A 17,386-nucleotide genomic window follows, 5' to 3' on the forward strand; every position below is an offset into this window, starting at 1 on the left:
TGCTCCCCACCTACTCATGCATCTGTCCAGATGCATCTTAAATGAATCTACCGTACCTGCCTCTACCACCTCTGCTGGCAACGCGTTCCAGACACCCACCACCCTCTGTGTGAAGTACTTGCCGCGTGTATCCCCCTTAAACTTTCCACCTCTCACCTTGAAAGCATGACTTCTCATTATTGAATCCTTCACCCTGGGAAAAAGCTTGTCTCTATCCATCCTGTGTATACCCTTCATGATTTTGTAAACTTTAATCAGGTCCCCCCTCAATCTCCTTTTCTCTAATGAAAATAAACCTAAACTACTCAACCTCTCTTCATAGCTAGCACCTTCCATACCAGGCAACATCCTCTCTGCACCCTCTCCAAACCGTCCACATCCTTTTGGTAATGTGGCGACCAGAACGGTACACAGTATTCTAAATGCGGCCGAACCAATGTCTTGTACAATTTTAACATGACTTGCCAGCTCTTATACTCAAATTCCCATCCAATGAAGGCAAGCATACTATACGCCTTCTTGACCACTCTATCCATCTGTGCAGCAACCTTCAGGGTACAATGGACCTGAACTCCCAGAACTCTCTGTTCATTAACTTTTCCCAAGGCTATTCCGTTCATTGCATAATTCGCTTTAGAATTAGTCTTGCCTAAATGCATCACCTCACATTTGTCTGGATTTAAATCCATCTGCCACTTTTACGCCCAACTCTCCAGTCTATCTATATCATCCTGTATTCTTTGACTGTCCCTTATGCTTTCTGCTACTCAACCAATCTTCGTGTCATCTGCAAACTTGCTGATCATACCAACAGAGCCTTCTTCCAGATCATTTATGTGTATTACAAACAACAGTGGCCCCAACACTGACCCCTGTGGAACACCACTGGTCACCTTTCTCCATTTCGAAAAACTCCCTTCAACTACTACTCTCTGTCTCCTGTTGCTCAACCAGTTCTTTATCCACCTAGCTAGAACACCCTGCACACCATGTGACTTCACCTTCTCCAATCAGTCTACCATGGGGAACCTTATCAAACGCCTTACTAAAGTCCATGTAAATGACATCAACAGCCCTTCCTTCATCTATCAACTTGGTCACTTCCTCAAAGAACTCTATTAAGTTGGTAAGGCACAATCTCCCCTACACAACACCATGCTGCCTATCACTGATAAGCCCATTTTTTTCGAAATATAAATAGATCCTATCCCTCAATACCCTCTCCAGCAACTTTTCCACCACCAACTTCAGGCTCTCTGGTCTGTAGTTACCCGGAATATCCCTACTACCCTTCTTGTACAGGGGGACAACATGAGCAACCTTCCATCCTCCGGCACCTCATCTGTATTTAAGGATGCAGGGCCCTAGCTATTTCTTCTCACACCTCCCTCAGCAACCTGGGATAGATCCCATCCGGTCCTGGGGATTTGTCCACCTTAATAACCTCTAGCCTACCCAATACATCTTCCCTACTTATGCCAACGTGATCCACACTAATCAAAGTTCTATCTCTAATCTCAACATTCATCATGTTCCTCTCCTCAGTGAACACTGATGCAAAGTAATCATTCAGAATCTCACTCATTCTCTCAGGTTCAACACACAACCTTCCTTTATTATCCTTTAGTGGACCAATCTTTTCTCTAGTTATCCGCTTGATTCTTATATAAAAATAAAATGCTTTTGGATTCTCCTTAATCCTGCTCGCTAAAGCTATTTCATGACCCTTTTTAGCCTGTTTGATTCCTCATTTAAGACTTGTCCTACTCTTCCGATATTCCTCTAGGGCCCGTTCTGTTCTTAGCTGCCTGGACCTTACATACGATTCCCTTTTCCTCTTGGCTAGTTGTACAATTTTTCCTGTCATCCACGGTTCATGAATCTTGCCCTTCCTATCCTTTACCTTCAATGGGACATGCCTATCCTGCACTATCTTTACCCTATCTTTGAAAGCCTCCCACATCTCAAATGTGGACTTCCCTTTAAATAGCTGTGTCAAATCCATGTTTCTGAGATCCTGCCTAATTTTGATACAATTGGCCTTGGCCCAGTTTAATACGCTTCCCTTAGGATCACTCTCATCTTTATCTATGAGTATTCTAAAACTTACAGAATTGTGGTCACTGTTCCCAAAGAAATCCCCTACCGTAACCTCTGCCAGCTGTCCTGGCTCATTCTCCAGTCCCAGATCCAATATGGCCCCTTCCCTCATCGGACTATTGACATACTGCTCTAGAAAACTCTCCTGGACGCTTTTTACAAATTCTGCCCCATCCAGACCTCTGATGTTAAGTGTGTCCCAGTCAATGTTGGGAAAATTAAAATCTCCCATCACCACTACCCAATTGCCTCTACATCTTTCCATAATCTGTTTATCTATTTGTTCTTCTACCTCACGCTCACTGTTGGGAGGCCTGTAAAACAGCCCCAACAATGTAACTGCACCCTTCTTATTTCTCAGCTTTACCCATAATGCCTCACTACCCAAGCCCTCCATCGTGTCCTTCTTCAGCACAGCCATGATATCATCCCTGACCAACAATGCAACTCCACCCCCTCTTTTACTTCCCTTCCTGTCCTGTCTGAAGCGTCTATATCCTGGAACATTTAGTTGCCAATTATCATGCCCTTCCTTCAATCAAGTCTCTGTGACTGCAATAACGTCATACTCCCAGGCACCAGTCCGAACTCTAAGTTCATCTGCCTTACCCACTATGCTCCTTGCATTAAAGTAGATACATTTCAGGCCATCAGTTCTTTTGCGCACATCTGCTCTTTGCCTATTCTTTCCCTTATTAATGCTATCTTCATGATTCTTACAGTCTCCAGTCTCCACCTCGCTACCTACTTGTTTTCTCTTCTGGTTCCCAGTCCTCTGCCACATTAGTTTAAAACCTCCCCAACAGCTGTAGCAAAAACTCCCCCAAGCACATTGGTTCCGGTCTGGTTCAGATGTAGACCGTCCATTTTGTAATAGTCCCACCTTCCCCAGAACCGGTTCCAATGTCCAACAAATCTGAATCCCTCCCTCCTTCACCATCTCTCAAGTCACGTACATCTTGGTACATTTTGCATCCCTGGTCCTGACCACTGCTGGGAGGTCTGTACATAACTCCCACTATGTTTTTTTTTGCCTTTGAGGTTCCTCAACTCCACTATACAGACTCCACATTATCTGACCCTATGTCATTCAGTGCCATAGATTTAATCTCATCCTTAACTAACAAGGCAACTCCGGCCCCTCTGCCTGTCTCCCTCTCTTTTTGGTAAGTTGTAAATCCTTGGACGTTTAACTGTTAGTCCTGAACCCCCTGCAACCATGTCTCTGTGATGCCTACGATATCATAATCAGTCACGGTGATTTGTGCTGTTAATTCATCAACTTTGTTACGAATGCTGCAAGCATTCAGGTAAAGCACCTTAATGCTAATTTTCTTATCCTCATGATTTCCATCACCTTTAGTAATATGTCCTAAGTTATTCTTCATTGTCCATCCTTTATATCTCTTTAATGCTCCTATGGAATGCCATGAGAGCTAATTACATGAAAGGTGCATTGTAAATATGTTGTAAGTTGTTGTTGGTGTTGATCTAGTTCCGCATGCCTCCCCAGCCGCTGAGTGCCTGAGATGAGTGACCAGTCCTCTCGTGTCAGCCAAGTGACTGCCAGAGGGTGAACTCCCCATGGAGGGCATTAAGACGGAGCCCAATCTCACCCTCACCCAATGTCCCCCACATCCATGGGACTTCCAGGATGGCTCATTGAGAATGGTGATGAGCTGGAATGTTGAGCTGATGTTCCTGGTCTTTAGCCTGGGGGGGGGGGGCACTGAAGCAGCTGCTGGGCTCCAGTTGCCCTTCCATTGAGAGCAGCAGGTAGAGACCAGGCTTTTTCACAAGGAGGAGCTCATCAGCTGGTAATGGCACTGAGCTTGACACTGATAGGAAACAATGCAATTTCATTGCTATTTTATACAGGAGATATTAGGATCAATAAAATGCATATTTTTAACATGAACTCACCGCTGTAGCAAGACTGACTGCGTCCAATTCAATTTTTCCTAAATGCCCACAGAACGCAAAACTGACGATATTTATAAGACTTATCAGTAGCTGAGTCAAAAACTGTGAAAGGAAAATTAATGAAAATTATCTACAATGTGAAATTATCTACCATGAGAAATGACCTACAATGAGAAATGATTTACAATGGAAAATGATTTACAATGGGAAAGTATCTACAATGGGAAATGATCTACACTGGGAAATGATCTACACTGGGAAACGATCTACAATGGGAAATGATCTACAGTGGGAAACGATCTACAATGAGAAATGACCTCCAATGGGAAATGATCTACACTGGGAAATGATCGACAATGGGAAATGATCTACACTGGGAAATGATCTACAATGGGAAACGAGTTACACTGGGAAATGATCTACACTGGGAAATGATCGACACTGGGAAACGATCTACACTGGGAAACGCTCAACAATGAGAAACGATCTACACTGGGAAATGATCTACACTGGGAACGATCTACATTGGGAAATGATCTACAATGGGAAATGATCTACATTGGGAAATGATCTACATTGGGAAACGATCTACAATGGGAAATGATCTACATTGGGAAATGATCTACACTGGGAAATGATCTACAATGGGAAATGATCTACATTGGGAAACGATCTACAATGGGAAACGATCTACAATGAGAAATGACCTCCAATGGGAAATGATCTACAATGGGAAACGATCTACACTGCGAAATGATCTACAATGGGAAATGATCTACACTGGGAAATGATCTACACTGGGAAACGATCTACAATGGGAAACGATCTACAATGAGAAATGACCTCCAATGGGAAATGATCTACAATGGGAAATGATGTACAATGGGAAATGATCTACAATGGGAAACGATCGACACTGGGAAATGATCTACAATGAGAAATGATCTACACTGGGAAATGATCTATAAAAGAAATGATCAACAATGGGAAGTGATCTACAAAAGAAATTATCTACGATGAGAAATGATCAACACTGGGAAATGATCAACACTGGGAAATGATCTACACTGGGAAACGATCTACAATGGGAAATTATCTACACTGGGAAATGATCTACACTGGGAAATGATCTACAATGGGAAATGATCTACAATGGGAAATGATCAACACTGGGAAACGATCTACAATGGGAAATGATCTACAATGGGAAATGATCAACACTGGGAAATAATCAACACTTGGAAATGATCTTTAATGGGAAATGATCAACACTGGGAAATGATCTACAATGGGAAATGATCTACACTGGGAAATGATCTACAATGGGAAACGATCTCCAATGAGAAATGATCTACACTGGGAAACGATCTACAATGGGAAATGATCAACACTGGGAAATGATCTACAATGGGAAATGATCTCCAATGAGAAATGATCTACACTGGGAAATGATCTACAATGGGAAATGATCTACACTGGGAAATGATCAACACTGGGAAACGATCTACATTGGGAAATGATCTACACTGGGAAATGATCTACAATAGCCACTTAATTTTGATTGCACTCTTTGTATCTAAAACATTAGCAAATTAAAAAGATTAACTTTGTTACTGAAAGCAATTTTCTTTCTTTCTTCTTCAAGATAATGAATGGAGTCTAGAGAATGCAGAGAAATAAATGTTTTGAAATTCGCATTACAGCAGACTAAGTTCGGGAGGCCTTAAAGAATATAAAGGTGGATAAATCTCGGGACCTGATCTAATGTATCCCAGAACATTGCAAGAAGCAATGGAGGAAATTGTGGGGGTCTATGCAGAAATATTTACGTCATCTATAGGTACAGGTGAGGCGCCTGATGACTGGAGGGTGGCTAACGTCCTACCTTTGTTTAAAAAACATTGTAAGGAGAAACCGGGGAACTATAGACATTTGAGTCTGACTTCAGTTATGGGTAAATTGTTGGAGGTGATCAATAAAAGATAGGATTTATGGGCATTTAGAGAGTCAAAAATTGATTAGAGATCATCAGCATGGTTTTGTGCAAGGAAAGTCATCTCTCACAAACTTTATTGAGTTTTTTTAAGAAAGTTACCAAAAAGATTGATGATGGCAGAGCATTGTTTATTCTGATTTTAGCAAAGCCTTTGACAAGGTTCCACATGGTAGACTAATTAGTAAAGTTAGGTCACATGGGATTCAGGTTGAGCTTGCCACTTGGATACATAATCGGGTTAAAGGCAGGAGACAGAGGCCGGTGGTGGAGGGTTTTTTTTTGGAATGGAGGCCTGTGACCAGCGGTATTCCACAAGGATTGGTACTGAGTCCACTTTTGTTTGTCATTTATATAAATGATTCAGATGTGAATATAGAAGACATGGTTAGTAAGTTGACGGATGACACCAACATTGGTGAAATAGTAGACAGTAAATTCTAATAATACAAAGAAATATTGATCAAATGAGTCAATAGATGGAAAAATGTAAATGTGAGGTATGGTATTTTGGTACAACAAACAAGGGTAGGGCTTATACAATTAATAGTAGGGTCTTGGGTAGTGTTGTAGAACAGAGGGACCTAGGGGTGCAAATATATAATCCTTTGAAGTTTGCAGCACAGAGAGACAGGTTAAAAGGTTACAAAGGCATTTTGCACAATTGCCTTCATTGCTCAGTCGTCTGAGTAACGGAGTTGGGATGTCATGTTGAAGTTGTACAGGACATTGATGAGGTCCCTTCTGGAATACTGAGTCCAGTTCTGGTCACCCATTTAGGGGAAGGATATCATAAAACTGGAGCAGGTTCAGTGGAGATTTACCAGGATGTTGCTGGGTATGGAAGGTTTAAGTTGTTAAAAAAAGGTTGCATGTGCTGGGACATTTTTCAAAGGAGCATAGGAGGTTGAGAGGCGAGCAGAAAAAAGTTTGTAAAGTAATGAGAGATATAGGTGGAGTTAATGATAGTTGTCTTTTTCCTCGGATGGGGGATTATCAAGACGAGGGGAAACCATTTTCGAGTTGAGAGGAGAGAGATTTTAAAAAGGCATAAGAGGCAAATTTTTTATAGAGAAGGTGGTTAATGTGTGGAATGAACTTCTAGAGAAAATGGTGGATACGGGTATAATTAGAATGTTTAAATGACATTTGGATAAGTACACAATTAGGAAAGGTTTGGAGGGATATGGGCCAGGAGCAGGCAGGGACGGATAGTTTAGTTTGGGATTATGTTCAGCATGGACTGGTAGGACCAAAGGGTCTGTTTTCTGTGCTGCATGACTCTATAAGAGGTTAGCAGCATGTAAAGTTGCCATAGTCCTGCCAGACCATAGGGCTGCTCTCTCATTAGAGAGAGAGATGACCAGTGGTGGTTTAACCCAAGGTCACCATGCCTCAGGCAAGAGGAGGTGTTGAGAAGTTGTGTGTGTTCACATAAACTTCAGTCGGTTTGGGAATCGAACCTGTTGATAGCATTAAGTATTGGAGACCAGCCATCCAAGCTCAACTAACTCCCTAACAGCAATATGCATTGGCCAGTCAGCTTCGTAAGCCTGGGGCTGCAGCACGTCAAGAAGCAGCTCATCATCACCTTCTTAGGGGCAACTAAGGGTGGGTAATAAATGTTGGGCCGACTAGTGGCACCCACACCTGGGAACTACTAAATAATAAAAAATGGATTCGGTCAAAGCCTCTGCATTTCTTCAGTTATCATTCTTAATTCCCCAGTCTCACAGTGTCTTTCAAGATTGTCAAGGATATCACAACCAGGCCATGAGCAAAGTTCCCAAAATTGCCCTGATTTTCAATGGGATACCTTGAACTGGGAAATTCCCAGATGACAAGGGATGAACTGGCACCCCTGCTTTTTTGTAATTTCATCCACCCTTTCGGTTGGTTGAGACCAAGTTAACCTAACCATGATCTCTTCCCTTTCTCACAGATCCTAGTGCTTTCCAAGGGGCCAAGGGAACCGAGCTTTCTCATGTTAATGAAGAGTGAGGTCACTACTTATTAAACGCCAACGCTGACATCTCACACTCGCCAATCCAATCGACGGAAAGACTCATTGTCAAAAAGAGGGGCTGCCAATAAAGAGAGAGTGAGAGATATGCTGGCGGACAGATAGAGTTCCTGCAGAGAATGGACTGTGAAGGATACAGTGAGGTGTGAGCTGAGTGTGAACTCACCACTGGCCCGGCCAACTTGCAAATAAGTTTTGCTTCCTGCCAGAAATTGATGGGCTTCAATCCTCTTATTCTCCTCAGGAGCAGATTACTGCAGGTTCCATGAGGCGGAGCAACATTGCCTGAGGTTAGTTGCACTGAATTCTCCATTTTTCTGATTATTCAGGAAGCATAAATGAGTTATTTACGTAGAAACACAGAATCTAGGTGCAGGAGTAGGCCACTTCCCTCCTCTGCAGCCCCCACCCCATCGAAACCACATCACCATTCAATATGATCATCGCTTTCTCCCCATATCCTTGGTGCCTTTAAAATCTGAAGAAATATCTATTTCTTGAATATATTCAGTGATTTAAACTCTACAATCTTCTGTGGCTGAGAATTCCACAGGAATGAAGTGAAGAAATGTTTTCTCATGTCAGTCCTCAATGGTCTAACCCATATCTTGTGACTGTGACCCCTGGTCTTAGACTCCCCATCCACGGGAAATATCCTGCCTGCATACAATCTGTCCAGCCCTGTTAGAATTTTCTATGTTTCAATCATGTCTCCTCTCACCCTTCTGAACTTTAATGAATCCAGGCTCCATTAAACCAATCTCTCCTCTTGGACAGTCCCTGGTGTCAGCCTAGTGAACCTTCACTACATTCGCTCTATGGGAAGCAATACTACAAATGTGGTCTCAGCAAGGGCCTGTATAACTGCTTCTGAATTAAAAGCCTCTTGCAATGAAGACCAATGTACCATTTGCCTTTCTAATTGCTTGCTGACCTTATTTTCACTGACTGGTGCATAGAGTCATCCCTTTGTAAGTCACACATGTCACCATTTCAATAATACTCTTTCTTTCTGGTTTCGACAGTGAAGTGTATAACTTCACTGTTAGCTGCTGTGTACTACTTCTGCCTTCTTCCCTCCACCACTTGGATAATCCTGTTCGCAATCCCTTCAATCACTACAGCTATATGATCTACTCCAATCCAACCTCCCCCCACCCCGCCTTCTTTTGTAATACATGGGTAAATTGATTGCCGCAGGAAAATGTTTAGATTAGATTAGATTAGATTACTTACAGTGTGGAAACAGGCCCTTCGGCCCAACACGTCCACACCGCCCCGCCGAAGCGCAACCCACCCATACCCCTACATCTACCCCTTACCTAACACTACGGGCAATTTAGCATGGCCAATCCACCTGACCTGCACATCTTTGGACTGTGGGAGGAAACCGGAGCACCCGGAGGAAACCCACGCAGACACGGGGAGAACGTGCAAACTCCACACAATCAGTCGCCTGAGGCGGGAATTGAACCCAGGTCTCTGGCGCTGTGAGGCAGCAGTGCTAACCACTGTGCCACCATGCTGCCTGATTACCGTGTTGGGCCTGATTACATATTAACAGTTGTCCATGCGGAGCTGTCAGAATAGCTGGGAGAACAATCAATATTCAGGGTTCAATGGTTTTGAAATTACTGTTTAATTCTCTCAGCTATTCGACCTTCTATTCCAATAAACACGTCCAAAGTGTAATGAATGAATGATTACTTCATGTTACACAGTTAACTGGTTGTCCACTTTGAGGCGAAGATGTGGTGAACGGTATAGTCAGTTTCCTTTGTAGTGTATGAGATACACTGAGACATTCTGCCCCTGTATTCTATCGGTTCAAGTGGTTTGGGGTCCAATGATCATTCTTTGTGAATCTTGATGCAGCCAAACCTTTGCTTCTGTGATAAAGTTGAGCACCACTTCTGCCAGGAACCTTTGTTTATGAGTTTTCTCTTCATTCTCAGAATATGAATGTGGTGGCCTAGGCTGATATTTATTAGATATCAGCGACTGACCTTTCAGAAGTTAGTGGTGAGACTTCTTCTTGAACAATTGTAGTCCAGTTGACAAAAGTTCTCAACAATGCTGTCTCATTAATTTACCTTAATTAATGCGAGATCCATAGATTAAGGTCTAACTTGATTGGTGCCAGTGCTTAATGCTAAGTGTGTGTGTGTTGGTTTGTGTGTGTGGTGTGTGGGTGTTGTGTTGTGTGTATGTGGTGTGTATGTGGTGTGTGTGTTGGTGTGTGTGCATGTGGTGTGTGTATGTGGTGGGTGTGTGGTGGTTGTGTGTGGTGTGTGTTTTGTGTATGTGGTGTGTGTTGTGGTGTGCGTGTTGGTGTGTGTGTGTTGTGGTGTGTATATGTGGTGCGGATGTGTGTGTGTGTGGTGTGTGTGGTGTGCGTGTGTGTGGTGTGTGTGTTGTGGTGTGTATGTGGTGTGTGTTGTGGTGTGTGGTGTGTATATGTGGTGTGTGTGTTGTGGTGTGTGTGTTGTGGTGTGTGTGTGGTGTGTGGCGTGTGTAAGTGGTGTGTGTGTGTGTATGTGGTATGTGTATGTGTGTGTGGTATGTGTGTGGTGTGTGCATGTAGTGAGTGTATGTGGTGTGTGTATGTGTGTGGTGTGTGTATGTGGTGTATGTGGGTGTGTGTGTGATGTGTGTATGTGGTGTGTGAGTGGTGTGTGTGTGTGGTGTATATGTGGTGTGTGTATTGGTGTGTGTGTGTGGTGTGTGTTGTGGAGTGTGTATGTGGTGTGTGTGGTGTGTGTGTGTTGTGGTGTGTGTGTTGTGGTGTGTTTATGTGGTGTATTTGTGGTGTGTGTGTGTTGTGTGTGTGGTATGTATGTGGTGTGTGTGTGATGTGTGTGTATGTGGTGTGTGTATGTGGTGTGTGTTGTAGTGTGCGTCTTGGTGTGTGTGTGTTGTGGTGTGTGTATGTGGTGTGTGTGTTGGTGTGTGTTGTGGTGTGTTGTGGTGTGTGTGTGTGGTGTGTGTGTGTGTGGTGTGTGTGTTGTGGTGTGTATGTGGTGTGTGTTGTGGTGTGTGGTGTGTGTGTTGTGGTGTGTGTGTTGTAGTGTGTGTATGTGGTGTGTATGTGGTGTGTGGCATGTATAAGTGGTGTGTGTGTGTGGTGTGTGTGTGTGTATGTGTGTGGTGTGTGTATGTGGTGTATGTGGGTGTGTGTGTGTGGTGTGTGTATGTGGTGTGTGAGTGGTGTGTGTGCGGTATATATGTGGTGTGTGTATTGGTGTGTGTGTGGTGTGTGATGTGGTGTGTGTGGTGTGTGTGTTGTGGTGTGTGTGTTGTGGTGTGTGTATGTGGTGTGTGTTGTGCTGTGTGTATGTAGTGTATTTGTGGTGTGGTGTGTGGTGTGCATGGTATGTATGTGGTGTGTGTGTGATGTGTGTGTGGTGTGTATGTGGTGTGTGTGTGATGTGTGTGTGGTGTGTATGTGGTGTGTGTGTTGGTGTGTGCGTTGTGGTGTGTGTTGTGTGTGTATGTGGTGTGTGTGTGTGGTGTGTGTATGTGGTGTGTGTGTGTGTTGTTTGTGTGTGTGGTGTGTGTGGTGTGTGTGTATGTGGTGTGTGTATGTGGTGTGTGTGTGTGGTGTGTGTGTGTATGTGGTGTGTGTGTGTATGTGGTGTGTGTATGTGGTGTCTATATGTAGTGTGTGTGTGGTGTGTGCGTGTGTATGTGGTGTGTGTGTATGTGGTGTGTGTATGTGGTGTGTGTGTGGTATGTGTGTGGTGTGTATGTGCTGTGTGTGGTGTGTGTATGGATTGTCTGTATGTGGTGTGTATGTGTGTGGTGTGTGTGTAGTGTGTGTATGTGGTGTGTGTATGTGGTGTGTGTGTGGTGTGTATGTGGTGTGTGTGTGGTGTGCATGTGGTGTGTGTATGTGGTTTGTGTATGGTGTGTATGTGGTTTGTGTGTGTGGTGTGTTGTGGTGTGTGTATGTGGTGTGTGTGGTGTGTATGTGGTGTGTGTGTGGTGTGTATGTAGTGTGTGTGTATGTGGTGTGTGTGTATGTGGTGTGTGTATGTGGTGTCTATATGTAGTGTGTGTATGTGGTGTGTGCATGTGTTTGTGGTGTGTGTGTGGTGTGTGTGTGTGGTGTGTGTCTGTGGTGTGTATGTGGTGTGTGTGTATGTGGTGTGTGTATGTGGTGTGTGTGTGGTATGTGTGTGGAGTGTATGTGCTATGTGTGGATTGTCTGTATGTGGTGTGTATGTGTGTGGTGTGTGTGTAGTGTGTGTATGTGGTGTGTGTATGTGGTGTGTGTGTGTGGTGTGTATGTGGTGTGTGTGTGGTGTGCATGTGGTGTGTGTATGTGGTTTGTGTATGGTGTGTATGTGGTTTGTGTGTGTGGTGTGTGTATGTGGTGTATGTGGTGTGTGTGTGGTGTGTATGTAGTGTGTGTGTATGTAGTGTGTGTGTATGTGGTGTGTGTGTGTATGTGGTGTCTATATGTAGTGTGTGTATGTGGTGTGTGCATGTGTTTGTGGTGTGTGTGTGGTGTGTGTGTGTGGTGTGTGTCTGTGGTGTGTATGTGGTGTGTGTGTATGTGGAGTGTGTATGTGGTGTGTGTGTGGTATGTGTGTGGTGTGTATGTGCTGTGTGTGGTGTGTGTATGGATTGTGTGTATGTGGTGTGCATGTGTGTGGTGTATGTGTGGATGTGTGGTGTATGTATGTGGTGTGTGTGTGGTACATGTGTGGTGTGTGTGGTGTGTGTGTATGTAGTGTGTGTATGTGGTATGTGTGTGGTGTATGTGGTGTGTGTGGTGTGTGTATATAGTGTTTGTATGTGGTGTGTGTATGTGTGGTGTGTGTGTGGTGTGTGTATGTAGTGTGTGTATGTGGTGTGTGCATGTGTGGTGTGTGTGGGTGTGTATGTATATGGTGTTTGTATGTGGTGTGTGTATGTGTGGTGTGTGTGTGGTGTGTGCATGTAGTGTGTGTATATGGTGTGTGCATGTGTGGTGTGTGTGGGTGTGTATGTTTGTGCACAAGTCTTCTTCATGTCATGATATGAGTCTGTTGACTAGTGGTGCTCAATATGCTCAATGTAGTTATGTCTGAACGTAGAGCAGGCCAGCACATGCTAACCATGTCTGTGCCAACCATGATACCATTCTAAACAAGTCCCATCTGCCCTGCCCTGTATCCCTCTATTTTATGCCTAGTCATGGGTCTATCTAAATGCCTCTTAAATATTGCTATTGTATCTGCTCCTACCACCTCCTTTGATAACACGTTCCAGGTACCTACCACTCTCTGTGGCAAAAACTTGCCTTGCACATCTCTAAATTTTTATCCCCTAGTATTTAACAATTCCACCCTGAGAAATAGACTCCAACTATCCACCCAATATATGCCTCTCATTATTTTATGTACAGGTAGTTCTCTTATAACGCCATAATTCAATTCCCGTGCCATCTCACTTTATAAGAAAGTTGTGCAATACCAGCACCATTTAAACTAATAGAGCTGGAATTGTGTTATCGCCATTACAGGTGCTTGTGTTCCATAAAGATCAGTCTAAGTTCAACAATCATGTTATAGCCAATTTGTGTTTTAAAACGTGCTATAGGAGAACCACCTGTACTTTTATCAGGTCTCCCCTCAGCCTCCAACGCTGTAGCAAAATCAATCAAAGTTTGTCCAACCTCAACTTATCACTAATACATTTCAATCCAGGCAATATTCTGGCACATCTTGTCTGTATACTCTCAAAAGCTTTCATATCCTTCTGATATGTGGGGACTAGAACTTCACTCAATATTCCAAATGTGGCCCAACTACAGATGCAACATGACTTGCTAGCTTTTTTACTCAGTGGCCCAAACCAAGAAACCAAATATGCTGAATGTCTATGACAATGCTATGGTTATAAGAGGTGTGTTTTGTCCTGGTTTCTTTTACAGAAAGATTGGGGACAGGTGGAGAGCAGTCTAAAAGAAGATAAACAACTTGTGAGGCTTTGGGATTTTTATTAAATATGCCTCTTGTCAGAGCTTATGGTCAAAATTACAAGAACTTGACTCTGTCAATCTCAGTGAGTATTGGACAATCACTGGTTTTGTAATTTGGAATAAATTAATTTAACATTGGTATTCTGGGAAATGCAAGCATATCAGGGCGTTGTATACTTTATGCTTCCATTCATATTCCATCCAGATTTATAATGGTTATCATTGAATACTGGTGAGAACTGTAACTGTCACTTATTTACCAGAAGTTTCCACAAAATTCATTTCTGCATGTTATAGCTTGCGTCAGTGCAAAGATGACACTAATTTCTACATGATAACAGGCTTTAGCTAGTGCTACATGCTAGGAGCTCTGAATTCCAGCTTTTTCTGCAACATTTTCACCTCCACACCCCATGGTCAAGCCCACACCCAGACATAGAAGGAACAATAAAAGCAGACTGAGTGGGTGTGGTCATGCTCTCACACATCCAGTTCACTTTCAGCAGTTGTTGCTGGGGTCTCAGCAGGGCTGGAAGGCAATGAATCCCTCCCTTCTTTTAGACTCTCTTTCTCTTAGTTTTCCATCTGAATTGTTCTTTCTTCATGGGTTGGAGAACTGGATGTGTGACAATCTATTTCTGAATTTGCCCTTTTGACAAGGAGTGTATCTGTGGGCTGTTATTATCTTGGAGCAGTTAATTAGTCATCGGTAGTGTCTATTATTCTGCTAAGTTTTCCAATAGAGTTAAGTTATTTCATGCTCTTTTTTCTTTTGTTATATTTTAACCACAGTATTTGAATAAATTGTGTTTGGTTTAATGTTGAGTAGTTTGACCAATCGAATTGTATCGGGAACACAGCACCTGACGTATATCTTTAAAATAATAAAACACTAGGGTCTAGGCTACTTTCTTAATAATGTTGAGAGGGTTCCCGTCTTTTCCATGCTGTTTGTGTAGCCGCTTTCGGGGAGCTATGGACTTGAACCACAGGATCCTTCTATGTCTGGGTGTGGGCTTGACCATGGGGTGTGGAGGTGAAAATGTTGCAGAAAAAGCTGGAATTCAGAGCTCCTAGCATGTAGCACTAGCTAAAGCCTGTTATCATGTAGAAATTAGTGTCATCTTTGCACTGACTCAAGCTATACAATGTACAACATGCAGAAATGAATTTTGTGGAAACATCTGGTAAATAAGTGACAGTTACAGTTCTCACCAGTATTCAATGATAACCATTATAAATCTGGATGGAATATGAATGGAAGCATAAAGTATACAACGCCCTGATATGCTTGCATTTACCAGAATATCAATGTTAAATTAATTTATTCCAAATTACAAAAGCCAGTGATTGTCCAATACTCACTGAGATTGACAGAGTCAAGTTCTCGTAATTTTGACCATAAGCTCTGACAAGAGGCATATTCACATTGTTCGTTTTATCACATGAACCGGGAGGGTCGGGGCAATGGATGAGTAGTGTCGAGATAACACAGGCATTAGCAATGAGGACACATAGCAGCATTCTCCACCAGCTCTCCCCCCCCCCCACCTCAGCATTCCCAATCGCAACCCGAGGAACATTATCCTTTTGCTCATCCTCCTTACATCCACATCCCTAGCTTTGTTTCCTCCTGAAATTCCATGTGTGTACAACCAGAGGTCACAAGTTTACCATGCGGATTTTCCCACCCTCCTCCCCACCACCATCCCACCCTGCCCTCCCCCCCCCACCTCCCTCAGCCCGTTTGCAATTTACCTTTTCCTTGATTCTGAGTGTGAAGTTCAGCAGGTTCCTGTATCCCTCCACCTCAATATATTTCGGAGCAGTAATTGGAGATGCCTGGGACTCTCCAAAGTTACAACTGCAGCAGCAGATGTATTGCTGTCTGTGAGTCGAAGCTGGATTGGAAAATGATCACTTACGATCATGAGCTACTCAGTTCCTATCAACTGGTCGCTTTAAGATATGACAGACTCTCCAGGTTAAATGTGAGGGCAGGAGTTACCTTAACCTCACTATCAGCCACACACTTGCCTTCACAATATCTCTGAAACATTGAAGTATTTCAATGCAAAGGGCCAAATAATTACAATTGGGAGTTGCCTTGGACTTTGATACTTCCCTGTCATTTATTGAATCTTCACTTTACAAATATGTAAGCTGTTGAGTGCCATTAAAAGCCTGTGATTTGCACTAAGCTGTTGAAGGATGGAAGAAAGGTGATTGATTACTTTTGCGAGGAAGTCACTGAAGTAGAAAATCAGGCACCTTGTGCACAGCAAGCTCCCACGAAGAGCAATGTGACAAAGACGGATGGTCTTTGTCTGGGATCACAGAATCATTATGGTGCAGATCGAGGCCATTCAGCCCATCATGCCTATTCTGATTCTATCCCTCAGTGCCTTTTTCTCATATCCCTGCATGCCATTTCTATCCAAATGATCACCCAATGTCGTCTTCAAAGCCTCAATTGAACCTGCTTCCACCACATTTCCAATCTATTTGTTGAGAGGTCAGATGTTGGGCAGAGAACTTGGACATCTCCTCTGATATCACTGATGCTTTGCATCCACTGGAGGAGAGCAAAAAGGGCCTCAATTTAAGGTTCTGTATCTGAAAGATGGCATTTCTGACAGTGCAGCACTCCTGCATCTCTGCACTGCAGTCTCAGCCTGGATGAAGTGCTCAAGTCACACAGATAGTACAAAAGGATGGGGTAGAAAAGAGACCCTGACTTGCTATTATCATTAAAATGGGTTGCCTGGTACTCGATCAGGATTATCTGCTCAGGGTTTAAGTGATTCATGGGAAACTGGAAGCTGTAAATGACATGGTTAGTTATATGTTCGCCACTGACAAGTGAGTACAAAAATACAAATATTAAACACTTCACTGCACTGAGTTTCCAAAATGAGCTCAGTGGGTTCAGCAATGTCTGAAAACTATACCCCTCCTAAAGAGAAATGCATTAGCTAGTTTTGGATTGATTACCGTTGACCACTACAAAACATTTGTCTAATGCCTTAGCTGTGAGTATTTCAACAGAAATGATCAGAAGAAATAAATACTGTTTTGACTCAAGATTAAAATCGTTGGGGAAATTTCTCCCTGCAGTGCAACCCTGAGTCCATGTGTTTTATGGGAACAACTTCTGTCCGTGATTTTACGAATTGTGAAACAGAGTTGTTGCTTTGAAAATCATTACACTTTGAAAATAATCAAATGATGAAAACTGAGGGCAATTAACAGGGAAGTTCATATTGCAGCAAACATAAGGACAGAGGGAGGCCATTCAGCCTTCTGGAGCCGACTATGCCATTCAATTTGACCATGGCGGAACTGTACCCCAACTCCTTTAGTTCCTTATTACTCTTAG

General features: G+C 43.1%; 1 protein-coding gene across 1 annotated transcript in view; it reads right to left on the reverse strand.

Annotated features, from left to right (window-relative positions):
* LOC140491565 (multidrug and toxin extrusion protein 1-like) overlaps window positions 1-15,828 on the reverse strand; it is a 50,768-nt gene extending 34,940 nt beyond the window's left edge. The window contains exons 1-3 of the mRNA XM_072589952.1: window positions 15,766-15,828; window positions 8,206-8,356; window positions 4,024-4,125 (exon numbers count right to left, since the gene is read on the reverse strand). Of these exons, the coding sequence (XP_072446053.1) occupies window positions 4,024-4,125; window positions 8,206-8,352 (249 nt within the window). The 5' untranslated portion in view covers window positions 8,353-8,356; window positions 15,766-15,828. The remainder of the gene's footprint in view (window positions 1-4,023; window positions 4,126-8,205; window positions 8,357-15,765) is intronic.
* Between the last annotated feature and the right edge of the window lie 1,558 nt (window positions 15,829-17,386).

The sequence above is a fragment of the Chiloscyllium punctatum genome, chromosome 19 (assembly GCF_047496795.1).
Source record: "Chiloscyllium punctatum isolate Juve2018m chromosome 19, sChiPun1.3, whole genome shotgun sequence".
NCBI lineage: Eukaryota > Metazoa > Chordata > Chondrichthyes > Orectolobiformes > Hemiscylliidae > Chiloscyllium > Chiloscyllium punctatum.